The following is a 25,008-nucleotide window of genomic DNA, read 5'->3' as shown; positions in this document are numbered from 1 at the left end:
ATAACTAGAGCTACAAAATGTTTAGAAGGAAACATTGGAATAAATCTTCATGACCTTAGATTTGGCAATGGATTCTTAGATATGACACCAAAAATAAAAACAATAAGACAAGAGATCAATAAACCAGACTTTATCAAAATTAAAAATTTTGTTTCTCAAAAGACACTATCAAGATAGTGAAAAGACAACCCACAGAATGGGAGAAAATGTTTGCAAATCATATACCTTATTAAGTACTTGGATCTAGAATATATAAATAAATCTTACAATTCAATAATAAAAAGACAAATAACCCAATTAGAAATAGGGGCAAAGGTTTTCAATTAGACATTCCTCTGAAGATCATATACAAATGGCTAACGAGTACACGAACAGATCATTAATATGATTAGTCATCAGGGAATTGCAAGGGAAAACCACAATGAGATACCACTTGAAACCCACTAGGATGGCTATAATACTAAAACAGAAAATAATAGGTGTTGGTGAGAGTATGGAGAAATTGGAATCATCATTGCTCTTGGGAGTATGAATAGGTGCAGCATTTGGAAAACGATTTGGCATTTCATCAAAATGTTAAATACGGAGTTAGCATTTGACCTAACAATTCCACTACTGGGTATGACCAAAAGAAATAAAATCATATATTCACACAAAAACTTGATATGAATGCCCACAGCATCATTATTCATAATAGCCAAAAGGTGGAAATAACCCAAATGTCTTTCAACTGATTAGTGAAAATGAATAAAATAATAATATGTTCTATAATATGGATGAATCTTGGGAAAAAAAGTCGGAAAATTCCACATAGATGTCCAAGATAGATATATCTAAAGAAATAGAAAATATATGAGTGGTTCATTAAAGCTGGGATGTGTGTGTAGCAGAATTTGGGAGTGATAACTAAAGAGTATGAAGTTTCCTTTTGGGGTGATAAAAATGTTTTAAAATGGATTGTGGTGATGGTTGTATAATTCTGTAAATATACTAAAAACCATTGAATTTTACACTTTAAATGGATGAATTATATGGTATGTAAATCATATCTCAACAAAACTGCCACAAAATAAACAAAAATGTAACGATTCTATTCATTGAAAACTTTATGCAGTGGCGATTGCTGCTGGTTCAGGGATCACACTTTGAGAACCAATGAATTTAAAGGATCTTCAATTAAGCTTTGTTTTCTCCCAAATTCCCAGTTAACCAGAGGTCTCTGTTCTCCGACATTTCTAGTTGAGGTTTTATTATAAATTGCTCTGTGACATAATGGGTAGCCATAGGATTTCCTTTTTTCTACCATAGTTTAGAATCCCATAGTTATTAACTGGCATAGCTTAGGAGTTTTATTGTCTACTGTCTATTCTTATTCTGCAGGATGAGGAAGAGGATCTCAGAACTGAACTCAACCTTTTGAAGAAGTACTCCTTCCACAAAAACATTGTGTCCTTCTATGGTGCTTTTTTCAAGCTGAGCCCCTCTGGCCAGAGGCACCAGCTTTGGGTATGTATTTAATTACCTTGATCTTATTTCCTAAGACTAAGTCTCACTTGAGGAAATACATTTTCATAAGCTGAGATGTCACTTTTGTACTTTTGTGCACCACAGGAAAATTTAGGAACTCAACTGCTCAAAGTAGTATAGCAAACTGTGTTCTGATTCCTGGAGATGGAAGTGATAAATATGGAATAATTTCAGGAAACTTAAGTTCCTGGCAGGGGGTTTCAGGGTAAAATAGGGGAGGGCTCAAATGAACACTGGGAATATCTAACATATTTCTTGTCAAATACAGTTTTGCTGCTTTTAACTTTTTATGTACATTTGCTGGTAATTTAGAGGTATGGCTAAGGAGACTACCTGATGGACTTAAAAATAATGACTGGATAAATATCAATCCTAATTAGCATTTGGCATGAACATATGGGTGCATTTAAATTTTTCTAAGTATATACACTTATGTTTAAACATAAATCCCAGGAGTTCTTTTCTAAATGTTAGTTGACTTATCCTTTCCTTAGCCTATTTATGCTATACTATCACAAATTACTGATCAATGAGATATAAGTTTTAGAGGGTATCTCAAACCTACACTACAGTTGCTAGAATTGTTGCTCCTTCCCACTATAGCAGAAATAGTCAAAAACAAGAAAATGAGCTTTGGTCAAAAATATGTTTATTTAAAAAGAGATATTTAGAACATAAGTGAGGTCAGTGTACACTTGCTGGCTACATTTCCATTTCCAGTTCAAGTCAAGAATAGCACTGTTGTTGTTTTTTTTTTCAAAATAATAACCAAGACTTTTCAGAATCTTCAGTTGTCAAGGGAAGATTGTTACACTTCGTATAATGGACTTTGAAGGACAGTGGACATTATAGAAAGGTTTTCAACAAGGGATTGAATTGAGATAGTGGTTCTGAAACTTTAGCATGCATCAGGATCTTCTGGAAAGCCTGATAAAACACGGATGGCTGAGCTCCACCCATAGAGTTACTGATTCAGTTAGTATGGGGTGCGGGTCCATGAATTTGAACTTAACAAGTTCACAGGTGATATTGATGCTACTGGTCTGGGTACCACAGCTTGAGAACCTCGAATCTTCACTTTAACTCTATTTTCTTCCAAATGTCCAGTTAAGTATATCTTCTTTTGTCTGACAACCAGTTGACATTTTATTGCTGCACAGTTTTAATGGCTACTGGTATATTTTTGGCATACAAAATTTGTCTTTCTCTCTTTTTTTTTAAAGATTTTATTTATTTATTTGACAGAGAGAGAGACAGCCAGCAAGAGAGGGAACACAAGCAGGGGGAGTGGGAGAGGAAGAAGCAGGCTCCCAAAGGAGGAGCCTGATGTGGGGCTCGATTCCAGAACGCAGGGATCACGCCCTGAGCTGAAGGCAGACGCTTAATGACTGAGCCACCCAGGCGCCCCACAAAATTTGTCTTTCAATACATTTTTACTTACAAGGTTTTTTTTTCCTCTTAACTGTATAGCAATCTCCTTTTTGGATATATTTATCAGTACTCAATTCATTCAATCATTTAACATATTCATTCGGAACGATCTATTTGGGGTGCCTGGGTGGCTCAGTTGGTTAAGCATCTGCCTTTGGCTCAGATCATGGTCTCAGGGTCCTGGGATCGAGCCCCCCATTGGACTCCCTGCTCAGCAGGGAGCCGGCTTCTCCCTCTCCTTCTATCTGCAGCTCCCCCTGCTTGAGCATACATGCTCTCTCTCTCTGTCAAATAAATACATGAAATCTTAAAAAAAAAAAAAACATCAATTTGTCACTCCTTCTGCTAGATTCTGGGCTTACATGGATGAGCTGAAGAGACATGTCCCTGACCCATAGGAACTTAAAATTCACTTGCAATATGAGTGAATGGCTTTAATTCAGGTTTGTCATGGTTTAAAATGAATCCCTTTTCTTCCAGTACCACAGATGTACCTTTTGTGCACATTTAATATAGTTAACATGAAAATTAAACTTGTGTGGCTTATCTGTATTATTGATTTTGTTAGTCTGTTTCTTCTCTTCTGTTTCGTGAGAGCATACTCAGGTGAAATACATGCAATAATATTAGTTGTTGTTAATTAAAAGAGTGATTTTCTGAAAAGAAAATGTTAGTATTCCAAAAGGAAATAAGGTATACTTTAAAATATTCATGATTTGGGGCGTATCTTTTTGGTTTCCTTCTTCTACAGCAAAAATTAACTAACTTGCCTACAGTTCAAAAAATGACATGTTTTGTTATATTTATATAGCAGTTTTGACACAGGCACTAATGCATAACCTTGTGCTTTATGAAAAGTTTGCTGGGTTGATTATAATAGATATATTCTCTTTCACATTGTCCAGTCCTCTAGTTAGCTAAAATGGGAAAGGAAATTTACTAGTTGGGCCCCTGATTCATTGATGGCAAAAAGATCAATTTTCTGAGAAATTGGTTTTATTAATAAAGTAATAAATGAATGAGATGCTGTCAATTATAATAGCCTTAAAATAGACTTTCCTTAGCAATAAAATCATTTGGGAAAAAAATGACTTATAGGAATGCAATTGATAGTTTCCCCCTTGGAATTATAGTTTGCCAGTATCTTAGGGGAAAATAATCTAGAACGTAAAATAAAAACAAAACAGCAATAAAAACAAATCTAGTCTTAATTTTGAGGGGTACATTCTTTTGAGATCCTTCTTTCCTGCTTTTTCACTTGCCATCAAACTGTTCCCTCAATGGTCTTTTCCCTTGAACTCCAGTCATCTCTCAGGCTTGTCTCCTGTACAAGCTTGTTTCTAAAGGCATGTGATCATTCTGTTTTCAATAATCTGAATGTTCTTCCTTCTCAGTATATTCAAACACTATCTATCCTTCAAGTCTTAGCTCAAATTCCACCTCCTAACCAAACCGAGGGCTTCAGAGGGGAGGGGCTTGGGGGATTGGGATAAGCCGGTGATGGGTATTAAGGAGGGCACATATTGCATGGTGCACTGGGTGTTATACACAAGTAATGAATCATGGAACATTGCATCAAAAACTGGGGATGTACTATATGGTGACTAATATAACAAAATAAAAATTATTTAAAAAAAAATTCCACCTCCTAGTTAAATAACCCTGGTGTGATGCCTGCCTTTCCTCCTTCCACAGATCCTTGGATATGTTCCAACTCTTTTTAATTCCACTAGCCTTTAGAGACTTCCACCAGGCAATTGAGCCAGTCTTTGCAGTGTCTTAATCTCTAAACATCACATATAAATACAAGCCATATGGACTAAAACTCTCCAGATATTTTCAGAGAATTACTTTTTAATTCTTGACACTTTACTGGCTTCCCTGCAGATGGTGATGGAGTTATGTGCAGCAGGCTCTGTCACTGATGTAGTGAGAATGACCAGAAATCAGAGTTTGAAAGAAGATTGGATTGCTTATATCTGCCGAGAAATCCTTCAGGTGAGTCTTCATACAGTCATTCTTCCCTGGCCCTGAAAACACCTGGGAGTGATATATGCAATGTACCTTATACCTGCCTATATAGGGTAGTTTAAGAATTCTGAACATAACCTCTGGATCAAGATACCCAAAAAACCCAAATGGCTTTAGAGAGAGCAGATTTTCAGGTGATGTCCTTAACTTTAGGTAGATTGCAAGATGGGTAGCCAGGCCCTTCCAAATCTTGGCCTTTAATGGCTCTGTCAGAGTTAGACTGTTATGTTCATTGGATCATGGAAATAACCACTTGGAATATTTATTACATTATTCGGACTTTTAGAGTTCTTTAAAAAAAAAAAGTAGCACTATCATTAGAGATTAAGAAAAAGTGAGACGAAAGTCAGTGTTGTTTTACTGAATGGCCCCAAACCTTCCATAACCATTTTGCAAACAGATATCCTATTTGAATAATACCCTGCTTTAAAAACTTGTTTTATTTTGAATACCAAATTGGGTAAGAACAATCTTCTTAATCTACCACATTCAAATTTTTCTTCGTGGCTTAAGTGCTTAGGGTCACCAGAGGAGGATATTAACAGAACTGGATAGCACCACTGATATATAATGTTTGAATGTTCTTCCTCCCATCTTAATTGGATTCACTTGTGCTAATAGTGTAATTAGTTGAGTAAACTCTGGACTGAGTTTAAATTCTTGTTCACCATATATTAGCTTTGTGTCCTTGAATCAGTTACTTAATTTTTCAAGATCTCACTTTTCTTGACTGTAATATGGGGTGATATTAGTACCTTCCTCAAAGGATTGAAGTGTTGATTTCATAATTTTCTCTATGTAAAGCACTTAGCACAGTCTCTGGCAAAAGCTAAAATAAAATAAAGGACTCAATAATTATTAGCTGTTTTTACTGTCACTTCTATTATTAATCCCCAGTTATTATCTGGAGAAATCTCCCTGAAGCCAGGTCACGGGTTAAGCGGGTCACAGGTTAGTTTTAGTGGTGAGTGGGCTGGATCCAGCATGGTAAGCCAATACAAATTGCAAATGCTTTAAAATGAATTTCCATATTCCCCCAAATTCTCAGCCTACAAGGTTGACTAGAAAATATTTTGGATTAAACAAATGGTTGGATGAAGAATAGAGTAAAACAATGACTGAGCTATGATATTTAAGATGTCCAGGTCTTCACTCTTATGGTTAGTTGGAAATATGGAGACTAGAAAGGAAGGTAAATGGCCCAATGTATACAAACATTACTTTTTGGTGTTCTTTTCCTTTCATGGGTGTCCTGATTTATTTTCCTTTCCTTATAGCCAAAAGTAGTATTTCTGGGAACTGGTTGTAGTAATTCCAGCCTAAAGAAAGAATTTTGTCTGAAAAATGCAAATCTGGGCCATTTTTCTTACCAAAAGTTCTTCCAAAAATACTAAGAACAGTACCAGAAAAAGAGAAAATATATATACTGGCTGTGACTTTCTAAAAAAATATATATCTATCTATGCGCAGGGCTTAGCTCATCTTCATGCACACCGTGTAATTCACCGGGACATCAAAGGTCAGAATGTGCTACTGACTCATAATGCTGAAGTAAAACTTGGTAAGTTTGTTCTTGTACTTTAAGTGAGGCCTCCAATATTTTAATGGAGAAGAATCCTTTAAGACAACTGTGTTTTTTATCATGTCACTGGACAATATCCTCTACTTATTTAGGCTGTGTTTTCCTTGCTTACAAAACCAGTCAAAATTTGGAAATTTGTTTGGGGAGGGAGGTGGAGCAGAAGAAAAACGCACCTTTTACTGCTTCTCTGAAATCATGTAGTTAAAAGCTTTTAAGTTATAATGGAAGGCTTACATTTTGGTAATTGTTTTACTCTCTATTAAGTATAGATATTATATTTATTTGAGTAATTGAATTGAGTATTTATTGTGTGCAAGGTTCTGTGCCATGAACAAGGAAACAAAAAGGCAATTCTTCCACATCACAAAATCATATTTTCCAAATAATATCAAAGAACTTTTAAATTACTTAAGTACAAATTGCTTCTTTGGAATTTTCCTTCAAGTATTTAAAGAACTGATATCAGTTGCTCCCATAATATCCAAATCAAGTTCAGAATTAGAAATCAAAAGACCAGAAAGTCCCTGGCTTTCTATTCCAGGATTCAAAATGGCATAATTTATTTGAAAAGAACTACACATATTGTCTCACAGGCACACAGAGCACAACTTACTGCATCTTTTAATGTTTAAAATAAATATCGTTGGTTGGTTTATAAATAATACCATATGAATAATGTCAGTACTATGCAATGGCAGATAACCTCATTGATATAGAATATAAATCACTGGTTATTAAATCTTATATTATTTTTAAATGACAATCTATTCTTGCCTACCATGCCTCTAGCATGACCTTAAGATAGTTCCCATTTTCCTGATGAACAAAAACTACCACAGCAGAAATTTTGTTCATTCATTGACTAGAATATTTGTGGAAGAATCTTGAGGTAATTGTTCTTGAAATAAGAAAAAAAGTAATTTCAAGAAAATGTATTATGTCTTATGTGTCTAAAAGCTACAAAGCTAGCATAACGTAATTTTAAGACCCTGTTAATATATAAGGGGAATTTGGATCTCACATTCAAATGCGAGATAGTCTGTCACAAAGATAGTCTGTCACAAAGCTACATACACACTATGTTCACATGTGGCAGCACTCCCATATATTTGGGTCAGGTTTCTGGCCAACTCTACCATTTGCAACACGGAAGAGACATTGTAAGTAAATGAAGAGCCACTGAAAAGTCTGTCACAAAGTCCATGCACTAAAGCTTATGTACTTTACTGTGTAGGAGAGACCTTTTAGCACTGCATTAGAATTTAATCAGGCTTATTTTACATACAACCATTATACATTGGGTTTTACATTTCTCAGATTCCAGTATATTTTGAAGCAACATATTGTAAGGAGAAGGTTGCAGAAGGCAAACCCAAGGACATCAGAGGGAGCATTGAAAGGAAAGAGACTGGAAAGTGATTGTATTGTAATTGCAATTGATCAATAATCCTTACATTCTGGTACCTAGGTTATTAAAGAAAGGTTAAACTATGCCATTGTTGAGATCTCATCTCTACTTTTATCTAAATTTCAAGCTTTTCTTTTTTCCTTTTCTTCCATCCATCACTCTTCTTCTAGTCTTTTCCCCTTTCATTTTCTTCCCTGAATGTCATGTGTATTAGCTCATGGCCTTCATAGGTATCTCTTGGCCCTTGAAGTTGGCCCTCAGGGGATAGTAAGAACACTGAACTTTGATTTAATGTATTCTCAAAAAAAAAATCTAGATAAGAAGATTGTTCAACACCCAATAATGATTTTCACATATTACAGACATTTCTTGTTTTGTTAAATCCTTCCTTAAAGACTACTGTAAACTCTTTTTAATTTTTCATTTCTTCTCCTAAGTACTTCAAACTACTGTTCAGTCAGTGTTATTCTCCATCCTTTAGATTCCTGGAAACCATTCTAAATTAGAAAATCTACTTCATTTTTCATCCCTGAAAAAATTCATCTACTTTCATTTTTCATCTTATTTTTTCTGGACTAAATAACCCCAGTCTACTTCAGCCTTTTTTTTCTGTCTGTTACTGAGGATACCATACTAAATATTTTCATATAATGTATCCCACAGATGAATAGAAGACTGAACTTTTATAGTCTAAGCTAAGATATAGATACCACAGTAAATATTTGCATCTGATTCAGAAGATCTGTAGAAGAACTTAAACTAAATTCTAGCAGAAAACTCATTTTTCTTCATTGGTGAAATAGGACTTTCTAATGTCATGAGCAAGGCTTCCTAATAAACTACTAATAGGTTTTAGATTTCTTAGATGTTGCTTATAGTGCTGGTCTTCCTCCAGCTTGGTGGCAGGTCCAAACACTACATATGTTATCACTTCAGAGGTTCAGGGTATACTGATGGAACTTTATTTTTAATATTCATGGTGAACTTTCAGCCAAACCTACTGTAGATTTATAATAGTACTTCTGAGTTTCTTTCCAACATAAATAGCAGCAAAAGCCTATTTCCCAGTATTCCTGGAGTAGACTTCATGGTAAAGTTTTCTGGGCTGGAATGAAAATCTGTTATCCATTGTGGATTTTGTATTGGCTTTCCAAGTTAAAGCAATAACTTATTGAGCTTTTTGTTACTGATTAATTATTTTGACATATGCTGAATTTTGCAGTGGATTTTGGAGTGAGTGCCCAGGTGAGCAGAACTAATGGGAGGAGAAATAGTTTCATTGGAACACCATATTGGATGGCACCTGAGGTGATTGACTGTGATGAAGATCCGAGACGTTCCTATGATTACAGAGTAAGTGTGAGGATTCAGATAGTGGGAATCAAAGTTTGGAAAGGACTTTTGACTAATGTTTATTTTTAGATGATGAAAGAATAAAAAGCGGGCAACTCTAATTCATTCATTCATGTTAAACTCTAATAAGAAATACAAGCTGCTATTCATATATGTGGTTTGATTATATGCATAAATATAATATTTTCTAAGAATGTAGACAAAGTAGACCATTGGGAATTATCTATATTTGAGGAAGAATGTCTAGTTCATGTTGCTTGCAACTTCTTGGGGAAAATATTATATTATGTGGCTTTATATGGAAATTTAACTTCCAGGGCAAAGAACCTTGCAAACTTAAAAATGAATGAATGTAAAGCCAATTATTAATCCCCACAGTAACTTAGCTCCAAAAAGAAAAAAAAATAATAATTTGATTACTCAGGGTAATGGAGAAAATCCTTGTCATGGTTCACCTCCAAACCACTGAAAATCAGTGGAATAGACAAATTAAGTAACAATTCATGCTATTTATTAAAATTTCCACTGAAACTGCAATTTAGACAATATACATCTACATACACATTTCAAAAAAGCTGATGTGGAAAGAAAACTCTCCATTTGCTATAGACTGGAAAAACCACACTCACTCTTCACATCGTAAGTCATCCAAACAATTCATTGTGGTTTTTGTTGTGTGGAACCTAGGACTCAATACTTGAAGTTGATTAATTCAAGTCTCATCTCTTTTCCCTTTCCCTTAAATGCCCTCTGCTTGATCTGTAAGTGAATCTATTGAGAGCTTATAGTCTAGTACTATTACAGGCTATGGAGACTATGGAAGCATAATGTTCTTTTAAGTGGCTTGCTGTCAAAAACTTTTAAGTGGATGCCTTATACTTGTACAACTTTTTGCAGTCTTCCAAGGACTTTCACTTATATTAATTATTTATTTTTAATTTTAGCCCCATGTAAATTGAAAGAAAGCTTCAACTTACACCATCACAAGCTAAGAAATCTAACGAGATTCTCAGAATTCAGTTAACTTGTGTAGGAGTCATCCAGCCAGGCAGTGAGTGTACCTCCAGCCCTGTGCCCTTTCCACATTCTAAAAAACAAAGTGCAGTTAATAGCAAGGATAATTTCCTTGAGCCTCTTAGAATATAATTTCCCAGAATAACAATAATTATATTCTCAATTTACTATATTCGAGGAACTGACTGCCTTTATATATGTTATTTCATTTAATACTCATATCAGTGCTATGAGATGGATATCATTATTATCTCCATTTTATAGAGAGTGAAACTGACGTACAGAGAGTTAAATCATTTAAAATCATTTAAATCATTTACCTAAGATGGCACAGCTAATACATCTATGTGATAGGATTTCTTCACAGCAAGCTCCTTTTGCTATTTCAGTTAAGGCAACAATAGTGATGCATTCAAGATGAATTTTCCTTACACTGAACCCTGTCCCATATCATCCTGTTGTGTAATGCAGTCACCGGTTCATCCCAAGCTCAGATAACGTCTTCCTATAATGCCAGCCTATAATGAAGGTTCATTGTAGAAAACCCATAAAATGATTCTGACTTTGACAGTCCCCCATCCAAAGATTGTTTTGAGATTCTAAATACTATTAGTTTCCCATTGTTTAATGACTTTTTGGGGTCATTTTTCTCTTTTGCAGAGTGATGTGTGGTCTGTGGGAATCACTGCTATTGAAATGGCCGAGGGGGCTCCTCGTGAGTAAAAATGTTTATTTATTAAAAAGTTGGAGAAGCATGCCGTGCAAATCTGCCACTTGTACCAGTCAGCTTGTACTGGTCACACGGTGCCACATTATTGCCAAACTGTAAATGGTGGCCTTTTCAGCGATTATCAAATGTTCTAGTCAGAATGTCCAGGTAGATCTATAAAGAGTTTAATATATCTATTGAGTGTTGTTTCAATTTAGCCTCAAAGTATTTGTTACTGATAGTCCTGACTAATGATAATCTAAAGCCATTCCAGTACATAGTGATCGGTGGAATATTTAGATTCCAGAACATTTAAAGCCACACACTGGTACTGCTTCAGAATGTGATAGTTAAGAAAATCTTCCAGTGTTTCAATGATTTGAACTAATCCTCAACCTTGGGAAGTCAGATTTTTGTTTTGTTTTGTTTTTTTCATTTGAAGTCAGTCCAGCTCACCTTTGGTGACTTCCTTGCTCCTTTTAGCCACTCCCGGGCCCTTAATTGTTCAGAAGGCTCAATTTCTTCTTGTTTCTCCCTCATCTCCATCATTTAAATGATCTGTTAGCATCCGGTTCTCTCAGGACACTGCTTTCTGAGACAAAAATGAAAATGAATGTGAACTTGGATATAAATGATTGATAACCATCTAATGTATGACCCCCATAAGCAGAGTATATTTACTGTCTTCAATATCTAAATCTAAAGATATAAATCATAAATACATTCCTGGTATTGTTGGATGAGAAGTGAGAGAAATGCCTGGACTGTCTTTTGGGGAACAGGCAAGTGGGGGTGGAATTTCTTTGTGTCCACCTTTCTAAGGAGATCCTGTGGGTTCCTATGTTCCTGCATGCTCTATCCGCACAATGTCCACCCAACAAGCTTTATAAATTCGGACTATCTTAGTACTGTGTTTCAAGGCCAATGGGAGTAATTTCAAGGGGTAGAAATAGTGATAACATGATTGTTAAGAATTCCTGGTGTCCCTTAGAATATCACAGAAGAGGCTTAGATTAAATCTGCAACAGATATGAAGATCAAGTTGCTGCTGCCTCTCTTTTAGTGCTCCCCAAAACTACAAAGTATCTATGTTGGGTGAATAAAAAAATCAATGATGGAAAAATTATATGCACTGCATATATAAAATTGAAATAAGAATGGGAAGATGCATATTATTCCTCCTCATCTCTTGATTATTTGCTTTTGTGAACATTATTAGATTATATTAGATTGATCAGCAGCTTCTCCTCTTTTTCTATCCCTTTCTCCTCCCTCTTCCCCTCCCCTTTCTCCTCCTTCTCTTTCTCTTCTCTTTTCCTCCTCCTCTTCCTCCTTTCTTCTTCCTCTTCCTCTTCTCTCTCCTCACAATTTCATATGAGTATTGATGCATGTTTTTATTTAGAATACATGACTGCATCAAGTAGTATATTTTTTTCTATTGTTTCTGAATGTTCCTTACCATTTCTTTTCAAAAAACTAGCTTTCTACATTTTGCAGATTTGTATTTCCTTGTTCATCTTTATTTTGTTTCACTTTTTAATTCCAAAATATTAAATCATGGGAGAAAACTCACAGAAGGAGTACAGAGGAATTTTTAAATTTTTTATTATGTTATGTTAGTCACCATACAGTACATCCTTAGTTTTTTTTAATGTTTTTTTATTATATTATGTTAGTCACCATACAGTACATCCCTGGTTTCTGATGTAAAGTCCGATGATTCATTAGTTGCGTATAACACCCAGTGCACCATGCAATATGTACCCTCCTTACTACCCATCACCAGCCTATCCCAGTCCCCCCCCCCTCCCCTCTGAAGCTCTCAGTTTGTTTCCCAGAGTCCATAGTCTCTCGTGGTTTATTCCCCCTTCTGTTCCCCCCCACACATTCTTCCCTTCCTTCTCCTACCAATCTCCCTGCTATTCAAGACTGTATCCTTGGATCTAATATTTGCAAATTGCACTATGATGTGACGTGGTGTAGGCCTGTTCTCATTGATCTTGGGTGGGGTCCTCCCCGCTTCTTGGACAGGAATGCTTGTTTCCTTTGCCAGATTAGGGAAGTTCTCAGCTACCATTTTTTCAAATATCTCTTCTAGACCTCTCTCTTTCTCCACCCCCTCGGGGATGCTGATGATTCTGACATTGTAATGTTTCATTGAGTCAATAATCTCCCGTAATCTACATTCTTGAGATTGGATTTTTTTGAGCCAAGTTTCCGTTTTTTCCTTCTTTTCTATCATCCCATCTTCCAATTCACTAATTCGTTATTCTGTCTCATTTATCCTGGCTGTCAGAGTGTCTAGTTTAGACTGCATTTGATTCATAGTATTTTTAATTTCTGCCAGATTCACTCTCATTTCTGCCCTTGGAGATTCTATATTCTTGTTAATATTTTCGTTAATATTTTTTTCAAGCCTACACATCATCTTGACCATTGTTACTCTGAACTCCATTTCTGACAATTTGGTTATATCCATATCCATCAGTTCTGTGGCAGAGGCCACAGTCTCTGTCTCCTTCCTTTGCTGGAGGGGATTCCTCCTCCTTGTCATTCTGATGAGGAGAGGTTCTGGGGATGCCCAGAGCCCAAATTATTGACCAGGACCCAGGCAATGTGCATTTGTTTTATAGGGACCTTAGGGATGTGGGCTTCTTGATTTTTCAGCCTGCCTTCTGGGGGAGGGGCCTGCCACGCTGATGCTCAGGGAACCCTGTTTGGGTAGAGTTGCCCCATCCCCTGCGAGGGGGGGTGGGGATGGGCACAATGCGAACCCGTATTTCAGGGCTTTTGTTCTCTGGCGGCTTTCCCTGGCAGTTTTCTGTGACTCTTCTGAGAGTCAGAGCAGCAGTGGCCTTATCCTAGCATCTGTCTCAGAACAGAGAGATCGCAGTCAGCTCTCCACAGAGCTCTCCTGGCCGCTTTAACTCCTGTTTCTGTCGGTTCTGCTAAAAACCCCCGCAGCGTCCCGGGTTGTGCGCCCCACAACCGCTCTCCCAGCCCTTGCTCCCAGGGCCACAAGTCTCTGTCCTTTGTGCTTCTAACACCGCCAGCCGCCCCGGTTCCCGCGCACGCTCCCGAGCTCCCTGTTTCAGTGTGGTCCGCGCGTGCTCCAGATCTCTGGTTTCAGTCTAGTTCGAGTGAGCGCTCCGGAGCTCCGGTTTTCAGTCTGGTCACACGCCCGTTCCCAGGCTCACAGTCTCCATCTGCTTTCTCTCAGGTGTCGGTCCGTGAGTCCGGCCCGCTCCCCAGTACAAGTGGCTACTGCTTCCCGGCGCCCGAGCGCGGTGGCTCCCTCCCTCTTCCGTTTATCTTCTGATATCTGTGTGTGGATTCATGGCTCCCCGCTTCGTACCTCAATACTCAGTGCCGGAGATGTTTATTCGTAGAGATCCAGATGTATCTTCCTACGTATCAGTCTGATTTCGTGGGTGTTCAGGATAGTCTGGTAGATATCCAGCTCAATTCAGGGGACCAGCTGAATAAAGGTCCCCTACTTCTCCACCATCTTTTTTTCTCCAGTCCAGAGGAGTTTTGCATGGAGTACACAAATGGCAAACTTCTTACAAAATATGTGTAAGGACCAGGAGATTCTTAATTCACAATGAGAAAAAAAAAAAATAGGACCAACACGCCTAACTAAATAATTGGAATGCTGCCACTTTGATCACAAGCAACTTGAAATAGCCACACTGCTAAAACATTGGTTTTTCGCTAGCCTCCTATATTGCCTGGAGTATTACTTTGGATGGAAATGATTGTCATTAATTTAACCACAGAAATCCTCCAGGTTTTGATAATTATAATGTCAGAGGGGGTGGCCCTCCAAAGTGACAATTATATGATAATTGCCTCTGACGTCCAGACAACAAAATTTCTTTCTTTCTTTGGCGAGTTTCTCCCAGAGAAGTAAAAAGAAAGGGAGAATAACTTCTCACTGAAAGGGTGCTGTAGAGGCTCTCAGAGGGAAGATCTGTATCATTCCACACCAGGACCTTCTTAAGTGCTTGGGTTCATTCTTCTTTCGTTTCTTAAATTCCACATATGACTGAAATCAAGTGGTGTCTGTCTTTCTTTGACTTACTTCACTTAGCATTATACCCTCTATGAAATGTATTTTTAAAGGATATTTGCTATTTCAAAGGAATGAGACTCTAATGGTGAAATATTTAGGCATGTTAGATATGGATAAAGGGAGCTTTTACTGGCATTCTTAAAATTAGACTATATAGGAAACATATACTGTTTGACATAGCTCTTGTACTCACATGTTCCATTCTTTTGTGGACTTCTCATTTCCCTTAATGAAAACTTCCCTAGTCTATACTCTAACTCTTGACCCCTGGGGGTGTTGATAGTTGACTGTATGATGCTCAAATGTTAATAAATGACAACTGCTTAATATTATACAAACTCACTTAAAATATGTTTAAAGACAGAATCTGATGACTGACTGGACAGAGTAAAGGAATGCAAAGAATCAAGTATAATCCTCATCTTTTTAATTAATTAATTAATTAATTTGAGAGAGAGGAGAGAGAGCATGTGAAAGAAAGTGTGCATGCAGATGCAAGCCCATGAGTTGGGGAAGGGGTGGCAGATGGGGAGTGAAAGGGAGAGGGAGAGAATCTCAAGCAGACTCTGAACTGAGCCTGATGCAGGGCTCGATCTCAGGACGCTGAGATCATGACCTGAGCCAAAACAGAGTTGAAGGCTTAACCGACTGAGCCACCCGGGCACCCCTGATCCTGGTCTTTTCAGTTTGGGGATAATTCTGCCCTCAATTTTAAACCTGTACCTCTATTAATTTATATCTATATAATTGAAAAAAAGCTTGACCTTTGAACAATTGCCTTTATATCACTCTAATGAAATAACCCTGGGGAGTTTTTCCTACTATTATAAGAGGCCAGTTTGGCACTATAGTTTTTCTGGATATGTATTTTGGAGGAGAAAGGGTAACTCTAAAGAGTCATTAATATCAAATTGTTCTCACATGAATGACACACTTGTAGTATTAGACGAAATTTGTTGGTGAGGATGTGGAGAAAAAGGAACCCTCTTGTACTATTGGAATGCAAACTGGTACAGCCACTGTGGAAAACAGTATGAAGGTTCCTCAAAAAGTTAAAAACAGAACTACCCTATGATCCAATAATTTCAGTACTGTGTATTTACCAAAAAACTACAAAAACATTAATTTGAGAGGATATATGCACCCCCTACATTAATTGAAGATTATTTACAATAGCCAAATTATGAAAGTTCCCATTGATAGATGAGTGGATAAAGAAGATGTGGCATACACACACACACACACACACACACACACACACACACATATACACACACACATGAATATTATTCAGCCATAAAAAAGAATGAAATCTTACCATTTACAACAACACGAATGGAGCTAGGGAGTATTATGCTAAGTGAAGTCAGTCAGAGAAAGACAAATACCATATGATTTCACTCATGTGGAATTTAAGAAACAAGACCAGCAAGCAAAAAGAGAGAGAGAGCAACCAAAAAACAGACTCTCACTCTAGAAGACAAGCTGATGGTTACCAGAGGGGAAGGGAGGTGGGAGAATGGGTGAAATAGGTGAAGAGGATTAAGAGTACACTTATTACAAGCACTGAGTAATGTAGAGAATTGTTAAATCATTATACTGTATACCTGAAACTAATATCATATTGTGTGCTAACTATACTGGAGTTAAAATTAAAAACTTAATAAAATTTAAAAATACATCAAGAAAAAAGAAATGTAAGCTATAGCTCTCCTTTGGGGATTTTTTGCACTGCCAGTTTTCTTTAATCAAAACTCAAGAGGAAATAAGTGAAGTGAAACACATATTTAAGTGCTTATTAAGAAAGCTTACAGAAAATTCTCAGACCAAGAAGGTAATGAATTTATATAGCACATAATGGAATAGGTTTTTCTTTGTATAGCTGTGTGTTTCAAAAGGTGAATGGAAGTCCTGTAATTTGGCACAGACTTCAAGTGTCAGATACTTAATCTTTATTATAATACAAATACCTAATATTTATTAAGTGCCTACTCTATGACAGACACTTTTACATGTAGGTTAATCCTCATGGCAACTCTTTGAAGGAATTCTTGATTTTTTTTTCAGATAAAGAAACCAAGGCACAGATAGGTTAAGTAATTTGCCCGAGGTCACAAAGGAAGAGCTAGGATTTGAACCCAGGTGATCTTACTTTAGAGGATGTGTTTTAATAGTTGCACTATATCTACCTCTTTTCCTAGGACTGTCAGTTTTCAAAACAGATTTTTCTCATCTTTTTAGACTGCTAAATCATTCTTTATATATTATCGTGCTTAGCTATTAATTCGGTTGACTTTTTTAACCCTATAATTACATATTTCAATTTTATAAGCATAGATACCCACAACGCAAAATATAGAAGAGTATTTGTCTCTATATTTTGTTTACTTCTCTAGATAGAAATCACCATACATTTTGAAATTTTTATCCAGTGTAGTTTATTATTAATTTGCCACACTTGGCAATGGTGCAGCTTGAGGATCTTATATAATGGACCGTTTGCATTAAAATTAACTTTTCTTGTAACTACATTATTTTGTAACTATTTATTCCTTAGTGTTTATTCAACATGATATGTGAAAGAACACTGAGAACCCCCTCTGGAATGAGGAGTGTGCTCTGTTGTTACCCTTTTCATTCATTCTAAACTTATCTATTTTCCTTTGCAGCCCTGTGTAACCTTCAGCCTTTGGAAGCCCTCTTTGTTATTTTGCGGGAATCTGCCCCCAAAGTCAAATCCAGTGGCTGGTAAAGATGAATGACTCAATCTCCTAGACACATTAATTTGACATTTTTTATGTAGCAAATGAGTTTTAATTAATTTTTTAGTCCTGTTTCAACATCTTTGTTAGACAGTATTTCCTGAAAACTAATACGTTAAGTAGGAGGTTTTAATGATTAGTGTTCATTAAGAGCTAGCTAGCTAACTTGACATAAGTAATACCTTCCACAGTATATTATGATGACATCACTGCCCTGGAATTAATGGCATGTTCAGTTGTTTCTCCATTAATGGCATAGACCAATAGAAATCATTTGTGACATTTCTCACTGCGCCTAGATAGGGAGTCAGTGATTGTGATACACAGCTCAGTTGTTCAGCCCCTTAAACTAAACATCCACTGACTTAGAGAAGAGGATTTGTTCTCCCAGGGTGTTATAGCACAACTAACTTGGGAACCCTTTATACTGAAGCTTCTTGATTGAGTGTCAGAAGCTCTTGCTTATTCTTAGTATTTATTGCTTGCCCTCCTGAAAGTAGTGGCTATGACTTGATTGCTGACATTTTTCCTTGTGATTCAATTTAACCCTTCCCACAGATTCAGGCTTTCTGGACTCTTCTGTATTCATGGGCCATTTTATAAGATTAGTTAGTCCTGGTGCTATTAACACCTTTTTTTGGATCATCACATTTACAACTATGTTGTTCAAAATGCCTGTAGTCAAGTGAAACATTCAGACTTCAAAGTATGACTTCTGTGGGCTGACCAATCTACATACGTGTTCTACATATATCCATTAACCATTCTATTGCCATCCCACCACTTGACTTTTTACCATGTACACGCTTCTGAACTCATTGAAGTTTCTGCTACTATTTAAATGCCATTGACTCTGGCTCATCTGAGGTATGAGTGATATTGTTGTATAATGTATATTGTTAAGCTGCAGCACATATGGCAATTGAAAAGACAATTATAACTAGAGGCAACTCTCTCAAAAAATATGACCTGCAGAGTGGCATGTGTGTGAGGGTGGGAGAAGATATGGCAGGCCTGTGAATGCTCTTTTATCCCTTTGACTTATTTCTTTTAGGTCTCGCAAGTTCCACAATTTCATGGAAAAGTGCATGATAAAAAATTTCCTATTTCGTCCTACTTCTGCAAACATGCTTCATCACCCTTTTGTTCGGAATATAAAAAATGAAGGACACGTTGTTGAGTCACTGAAGAAGCATCTTACTGGAATCATTAAAAAGAGACAGAAAAAAGGTCGGAATATGTCAACTTTCATTTACTGGAATGAATATTTAGATGAGAGCAGAGTTTATTCATTTTTGTCAGAAAAAATAATATTTAAGAATTAAATTGAAAGTAAAGATTCTGAGGCCTTCCAAATTTAGTCTTTCCACTAATATGCCATATGCAGTTAATTAATTATCTCTTACCTGATCATCTGTATATATATGATTATAAATTGTTGCCAATTACAACTGGCAAGTCTTCATATTTATAAAAACCTTGAAAGCATCAAGAAGAATTTTGTGATGTGCCAATTTTATTTTAAGAAAGTTCCTAACTAAAAAGATAAAATAAATAAAAAGGTAATAAAATCTATATCTTACTGTTCTTTTTTGGTTGATATTTTAATTAACTCCAGTGAGATATATAGATTTGTAATTATCTATTCACTTAATCTTGAAGTAATTTCTGTGTACCATACTTTGTTTTATGCACTAATCTCCAACTACAAGAAGTAATTAAAAGGACTAATTTATACAACTAAAAGTTAGTTTCTATATATTAATGCCAAAAATTGCAGGATGGACTTTCATCAAATCCAGATTAAACTACTTAGGAAGTTTTAACTTTGTATTGTATGGCATATTCCACATTTAATTTGGGGCACCATAGGCAGTGTTGATAGTGGTGATATAGTGGAAAAGGGGAAACTGGAAACATAGTAGTCATCCTCAGGATAGCTACAGGATTGACTGCAGTAGAGTTTCTTCCATCTACATAACTATATGTATCCTATTTTGGAGTGAGAAGCAGCAGAAATTAATTTATTTAACCATAGGTGAAAATTCATTGGACCAGCATCACAAAAACCAGCTAGTCTCAAATGGGGGCAGAAAGAACCATTTCTACTTGAGAATTTGTTAATTTCCAGAGTTGCAAGACTTCCAAAATGTTACCTGCAGGAAAAGTCACATTTATGTGGGAATTACATCGATGTAAATACAGTTGCCCTAAACACTTCTATTTAGAAAATTCAAAAGAACACTCTTGTTTGTAAACTTCTATATTTCAGTGGAGCATAGCTGAAATGAAAGAAGCTGAACATGTTGAATGTGTTAAGCGTAAAATCCAGAATTTAGATTTTTACCTTCTCATTGGAAAGAGCAAAGATCTTGATCTTCATTTTCAATGATCTTCATTGAAAGGACCAAAGATAGGGTAGGCCCAAGCCATAAAGTCCTCACATATAGATCACACACCTTTAAGCCATGTTCAACACCCATCTATAGAGTTTTTCTTGTTTCTTTCTCCCTTTGTCTTTCTCAATTATTTCTCTTTAGAATTGCAGCTACCAAATTGCTAACTTTCCTTTCCTGTGCCCAGAGAAATTAGTCTGTATGCAATAGCTTCACTGCACTGCAAAACTGGGCCTAGGAACTAGGATATTGTCCATATTACCAACCAAGTGTGATTTGAAGGGTTACCCTCTTTTCCTTGTAATTCACTTGGCATCCTGAGCATTAAAGGGTGAAAATTCACTAAGGTAGATTACACTAATCTCTGCTCATTTTTCTCGTTATTTTTTCTCTTTTATAAAAAGGAATACCTCTGATCTTTGAAAGAGAAGAAGCTATTAAGGAGCAATACACCATGAGAAGATTCAGGTGTGTTAGATAAATTATAAATATAATTTGTTGTTAGCAGTTTATGTAAGATGGTTGATTCTATAGTGTTGGCATTTGACTCAGAAGAGCTTAATCCCTTCTGATACAACAAGTAACAGCTCTCTCTATATTTTCAAAAGATATTCAAATGGAAATGTTGAGGAAAAATTGTTATTACTACTCAAATATTCTTTAATTTCTGGCAATAGAATGATCAAGTAGATTATTAGATAATTAATATTGAGTATATTAATAATACAAAGACTATTTCAGATATTACAGGAATGATTCAAAAAAGATTTACTGAAAATATCTTTATTGCACAAAATTACCATTTTTAAAAATAAAAGCATTTCCCTCAAGTGGCTTCACTCCACTGACAATTCTTACTATATAGCAATTATTTGTATGTTTATTTCTAGAGGACCTTCTTGTACTCATGAGCTTCTGAGACTGCCAACCAGCAGTAGATGCAGACCACTTAGAGTTCTGCATGGAGAACCCTCTCAGCCAAGGTGGTTACCTGATCGAGAAGAGCCACAGGTCCAGGCACTTCAGCATCTACAGGGAGCAGCCAGGGTGTTCATGCCACTACAGGCTCAGGACAATGCACCTAGGCCTCTACAGGGGCAAGCCCAGGCACCTCAGAGACTGCAAGGGGCAGCTCGGGTGTTTATGCCACTACAGGCTCAGGTTAAGGCTAAGGCATCTAGGCCCCTACAGATGCAGATTAAGGCACCTCCACGACTAAGGAGGGCAGCCTGGATGCTCATGCCGCTACAGGCTCAGGTTAAGGCACCTAGGCCTCTACAGGTACAGGCCCAGGTACCAAAAGAGCAGCAGGCTCAGGCCCAGCCCCAGACAGCAGAAGAGCCACAGGATCTGGACCAGGTACCAGAGGAATTTCAGGGGCAAGATCAGCTACCTGAACAACAACAAAGGCAGGGTCAGGCCCCTGAACAACAGCAGAGGCAGAACCAGGTACCTGAACAGCAGCTGGAGCAGAACCAGTTACCCGAACAGCCAGAAGTACAGGAACGGGCTGCTGAGCCCACCCAGGCAGAGACTGAGTCAGAGGAACCTGAGTCATTACGAGTACATGCCCAGGTGTTCCTGCCCCTATTGTCACAGAACCACCATGTGCTGTTGCCACTACATTTGGATACTCAGGTACTCATTCCAGTAGAGGGGCAAACTGAAGGGTCGCCTCAAGCACAGGCCTGGGCGCTAGAGCCCCCACAGGCAGTTGGCTCAGTTCAAGAGCTGATAGAGGGACTATCAAGAGACTTACTTCGAGCACCAAACTCACGTAACTCAAAGCCACTTGGTCCACTGCAAACCTTGATGGAAAACCTGTCTTCAAACATGTTTTACTCTCAACCAGAGCAGGCACGGAAGAAAAAATCAAAAGTTTCTAGTTTAAGGCAGGCTTTGGCAAAAAGACTATCACCAAAGAGGTTCCGGGCAAAGTTATCACGGAGACCTGAAGAGTTTGAGCTCTCAGATTTAGAAGCCTGCAGGCGAAGAAGGCGCCAGCGGAGATGGGAGGATATCTTTAATCAGCATGAGGAAGATTTGAGACAAGTTGCAAATGTAAGGGTTTCTGATATTTTTACTGAATCAAATATGCAGAGAAAATGCGCTAGTTCATGCTCATGTTTCCTTATGTTATGACCAAATGAAATAAATATTCCTTGTGTCCCAGAGAAGATTAAATAATTTGTACTTCAAATAAATTGTCTTAACATTTTCAGATAATTATGACTAAATTTGAAAAAGAAAAATTGGCTTGAATGATTCAGGTAATTGTTTAGTGTCTTTGTAGAGATATAGCTTTAATTATTAACCAATAAAGGGACAACATAAGGACATTTAAAATTACTATTTTGGATCTTTGAAAATTACTGTCATAGTTCAAAATTTCAAATATAAGTCATTAAAGTAAACACATAAAATAACTTTGGTTTTGTTCCCTAACCTCTAAGTTAATTTGTCTTTCTTCCCATAGAATGCAGAACTGTTCTATTTAAGTGAATTTTTAATTTTTAATTTCAGGATGTTTAAATCAAGGGTAAAATGAAACAGAAAAGCAGTTTCCAAAACATTTTGTATTTGCTATATGTATGTCTTGTCTCACTAATTTTCCACCATTTTACATAATTACTCAATGAAGTCTCTGCATAGAACATGACACAAGTTAAATTCATCTCTGTACTCTTTTGACATGCAAAATGTTAATATCTTTATCTTATTTTGGAATAGTCAAAGCTTCATTCTTTCAAATTCTCTAATATAAGTGAATATAATTTGGCTGGAGTTAATGAATTCAATCAGGCAGATCTAATCTGACACCGAAGGGTTTGTGGGCTTTATAAACGAATTAGTGAGGTCAATGGGATTAGGAGAGCACTTGTTTTCTAATACTTCACAGCATTCATTTAAATAAAGGAATCCTAAATTAAACCCTGGTATCAACATTCATTTATCTAATAATAATTAATGTAGTAATTACAAATGTATCTTGTCAGAATGTCTGGATAAGTGAGTCTTTTGGCTTGTTCATTGAGCCAATTAAACAAATGTTATTTCCCTAACATATTTAACTTGAGAAAAGGTAAAAGCAACGAGCAAAGGCCCAAAAGGGGAAATGGATGTCTACTCCCAACAGAGGGGGAGATAGAAAGGGAAAGAAACCATATAGAGAAGTGAAAGTATGAGTCTAGAGTAGGGATATTTGCCTGAAATTAAGGCATCTAAAAATGCTAGTGACTAATTTCAATGAGGACTAGTAACAATTAAATTTAATGGGTTTTGCATTTATGGAAAAGACTTGTATGCAGCCCTGCAAGACTCATAGCATTGGTAGCATGACACATGCTTATTGTCATTCGGTGTTTTAAATATACATGTGAGAAGCCATTCTAAAATCGATGAATACCCACCATTTGCATCGACTTGGATGGAACTGGAGGGGATTATGCTAAGTGAAATAAGTCAAACAGAGAAAGACAATTATCATATGGTTTCACTCATATGTGGAGCATAAGCAATAGCACAGAGGACCATAGGGGAAAGGAGGGAAATCTGAAGGGGGAAAATCAGAGAGGGAGATGAACCATGAGAGACTATGGACTTGGGGGGGGGGGGCAATCTGAGGGCTTCAGAGGGGAGCAGGTGGGGGGAGGAAGGGGGTAACAGGGTGATGTGTATTGAGGAGGGCACATGCTGTGATGAGCACTGGGTGTTATACATAACTAATGAATCATTGAACATTACATCAAAAGCTAGTGGCTAACTGAACATAATAATAAAAAAATAAGATGGAAGAAAAAGTAATAAATAATAGTTACCAATCCCATGACCCTAGGATCTTGTATAAGCATTCATATTTTATGTGTGATTTTTAAAGAAAATATAAAAAAATAATTTATACTAACTCAAAGTCATAGATCTTTTGAATTGCCTAAAAATTTGTTAGTATTTAGAGATGTATGTGAATTATTCAATTAACTAAAGGAAAGGAAACTCATTTTCATTACTCTGTATGAGTTGAAGAAATAATGTTGATTGGCTTAAATATGAAAACAAAAACTTTCTTAAACTCCTGGAGCTCAATTAGTGAGAAATATTTGCACTGCTGCATTACAGATCTTCATTGCACAGGAGGACCAAACTTCATAGTTATAACTGCCTACTAAATGTGACAGTTTGGGGTTATGAGTTAAGCTTTAATCAAATATTCTTAACCTGGGTCCAATAGATTAGCTGCAGGTGGTCAATGATCCCCCTGAAAATATATGCAGACATGTGTGTCTATATGCAGTTAGATGCTCCTCAGATTCTAAAGGGAATCCAGAACCAAAAACTATTAGAATCTACTGATTTAAATCAATTTTAATATTTGAAAATTATTCTTTAAAGTTGTACATTGTGAAGATAAAGTTGCTCCTACCATTTGCATTTTAACAATTAAAATATTTATTTTCCTTTTTTGTTTCAAAGGACAAAGGAGATGAATCATCAGACAATGATGAAGTATTTCATTCAATTCAAGCTGAAGTCCAAATAGAACCACTGCAACCATACGTTCCAAATCCTAAAGGAAATGAGGTAAGTTTCTCAGTATGTGTTGCTGTGACATTAATAAGTGCCTAGAACAGTGGTTCTTAAACTTTTTGGTCTCAGGGTATCTTTATACTCTTAAATAATGAAGACCCCAAAAAATTGTTTATGTGGATGGTGTCATTCAATA

General features: G+C 36.6%; 1 protein-coding gene across 6 annotated transcripts in view; it reads left to right on the top strand.

Moving 5' to 3' along the window:
* The window catches only part of NRK (Nik related kinase), a 127,958-nt gene that overhangs the window by 65,119 nt on the left and 37,831 nt on the right, over nt 1-25,008 (top strand). For all 6 annotated transcript variants that reach the window (XM_087860030.1, XM_087860029.1, XM_087860028.1 and 3 more), the window contains exons 5-14: nt 1,381-1,506; nt 4,846-4,956; nt 6,460-6,550; nt 9,202-9,332; nt 11,007-11,061; nt 17,800-17,878; nt 18,947-19,122; nt 20,693-20,756; nt 21,179-22,349; nt 24,759-24,866. In XM_087860030.1, coding sequence (XP_087716156.1) covers nt 1,381-1,506; nt 4,846-4,956; nt 6,460-6,550; nt 9,202-9,332; nt 11,007-11,061; nt 17,800-17,878; nt 18,947-19,122; nt 20,693-20,756; nt 21,179-22,349; nt 24,759-24,866 — 2,112 coding nt within the window. The remainder of the gene's footprint in view (nt 1-1,380; nt 1,507-4,845; nt 4,957-6,459; nt 6,551-9,201; nt 9,333-11,006; nt 11,062-17,799; nt 17,879-18,946; nt 19,123-20,692; nt 20,757-21,178; nt 22,350-24,758; nt 24,867-25,008) is intronic.

The sequence above is a fragment of the Ursus americanus genome, chromosome X, assembly GCF_024610735.1.
Source record: "Ursus americanus isolate L20-20 chromosome X, mUrsAme1.1.p, whole genome shotgun sequence".
Classification (NCBI taxonomy): domain Eukaryota; kingdom Metazoa; phylum Chordata; class Mammalia; order Carnivora; family Ursidae; genus Ursus; species Ursus americanus.
Note: the sequence above shows the minus strand (reverse complement) of the source record. Positions and strands in the feature narration are given on the sequence as shown.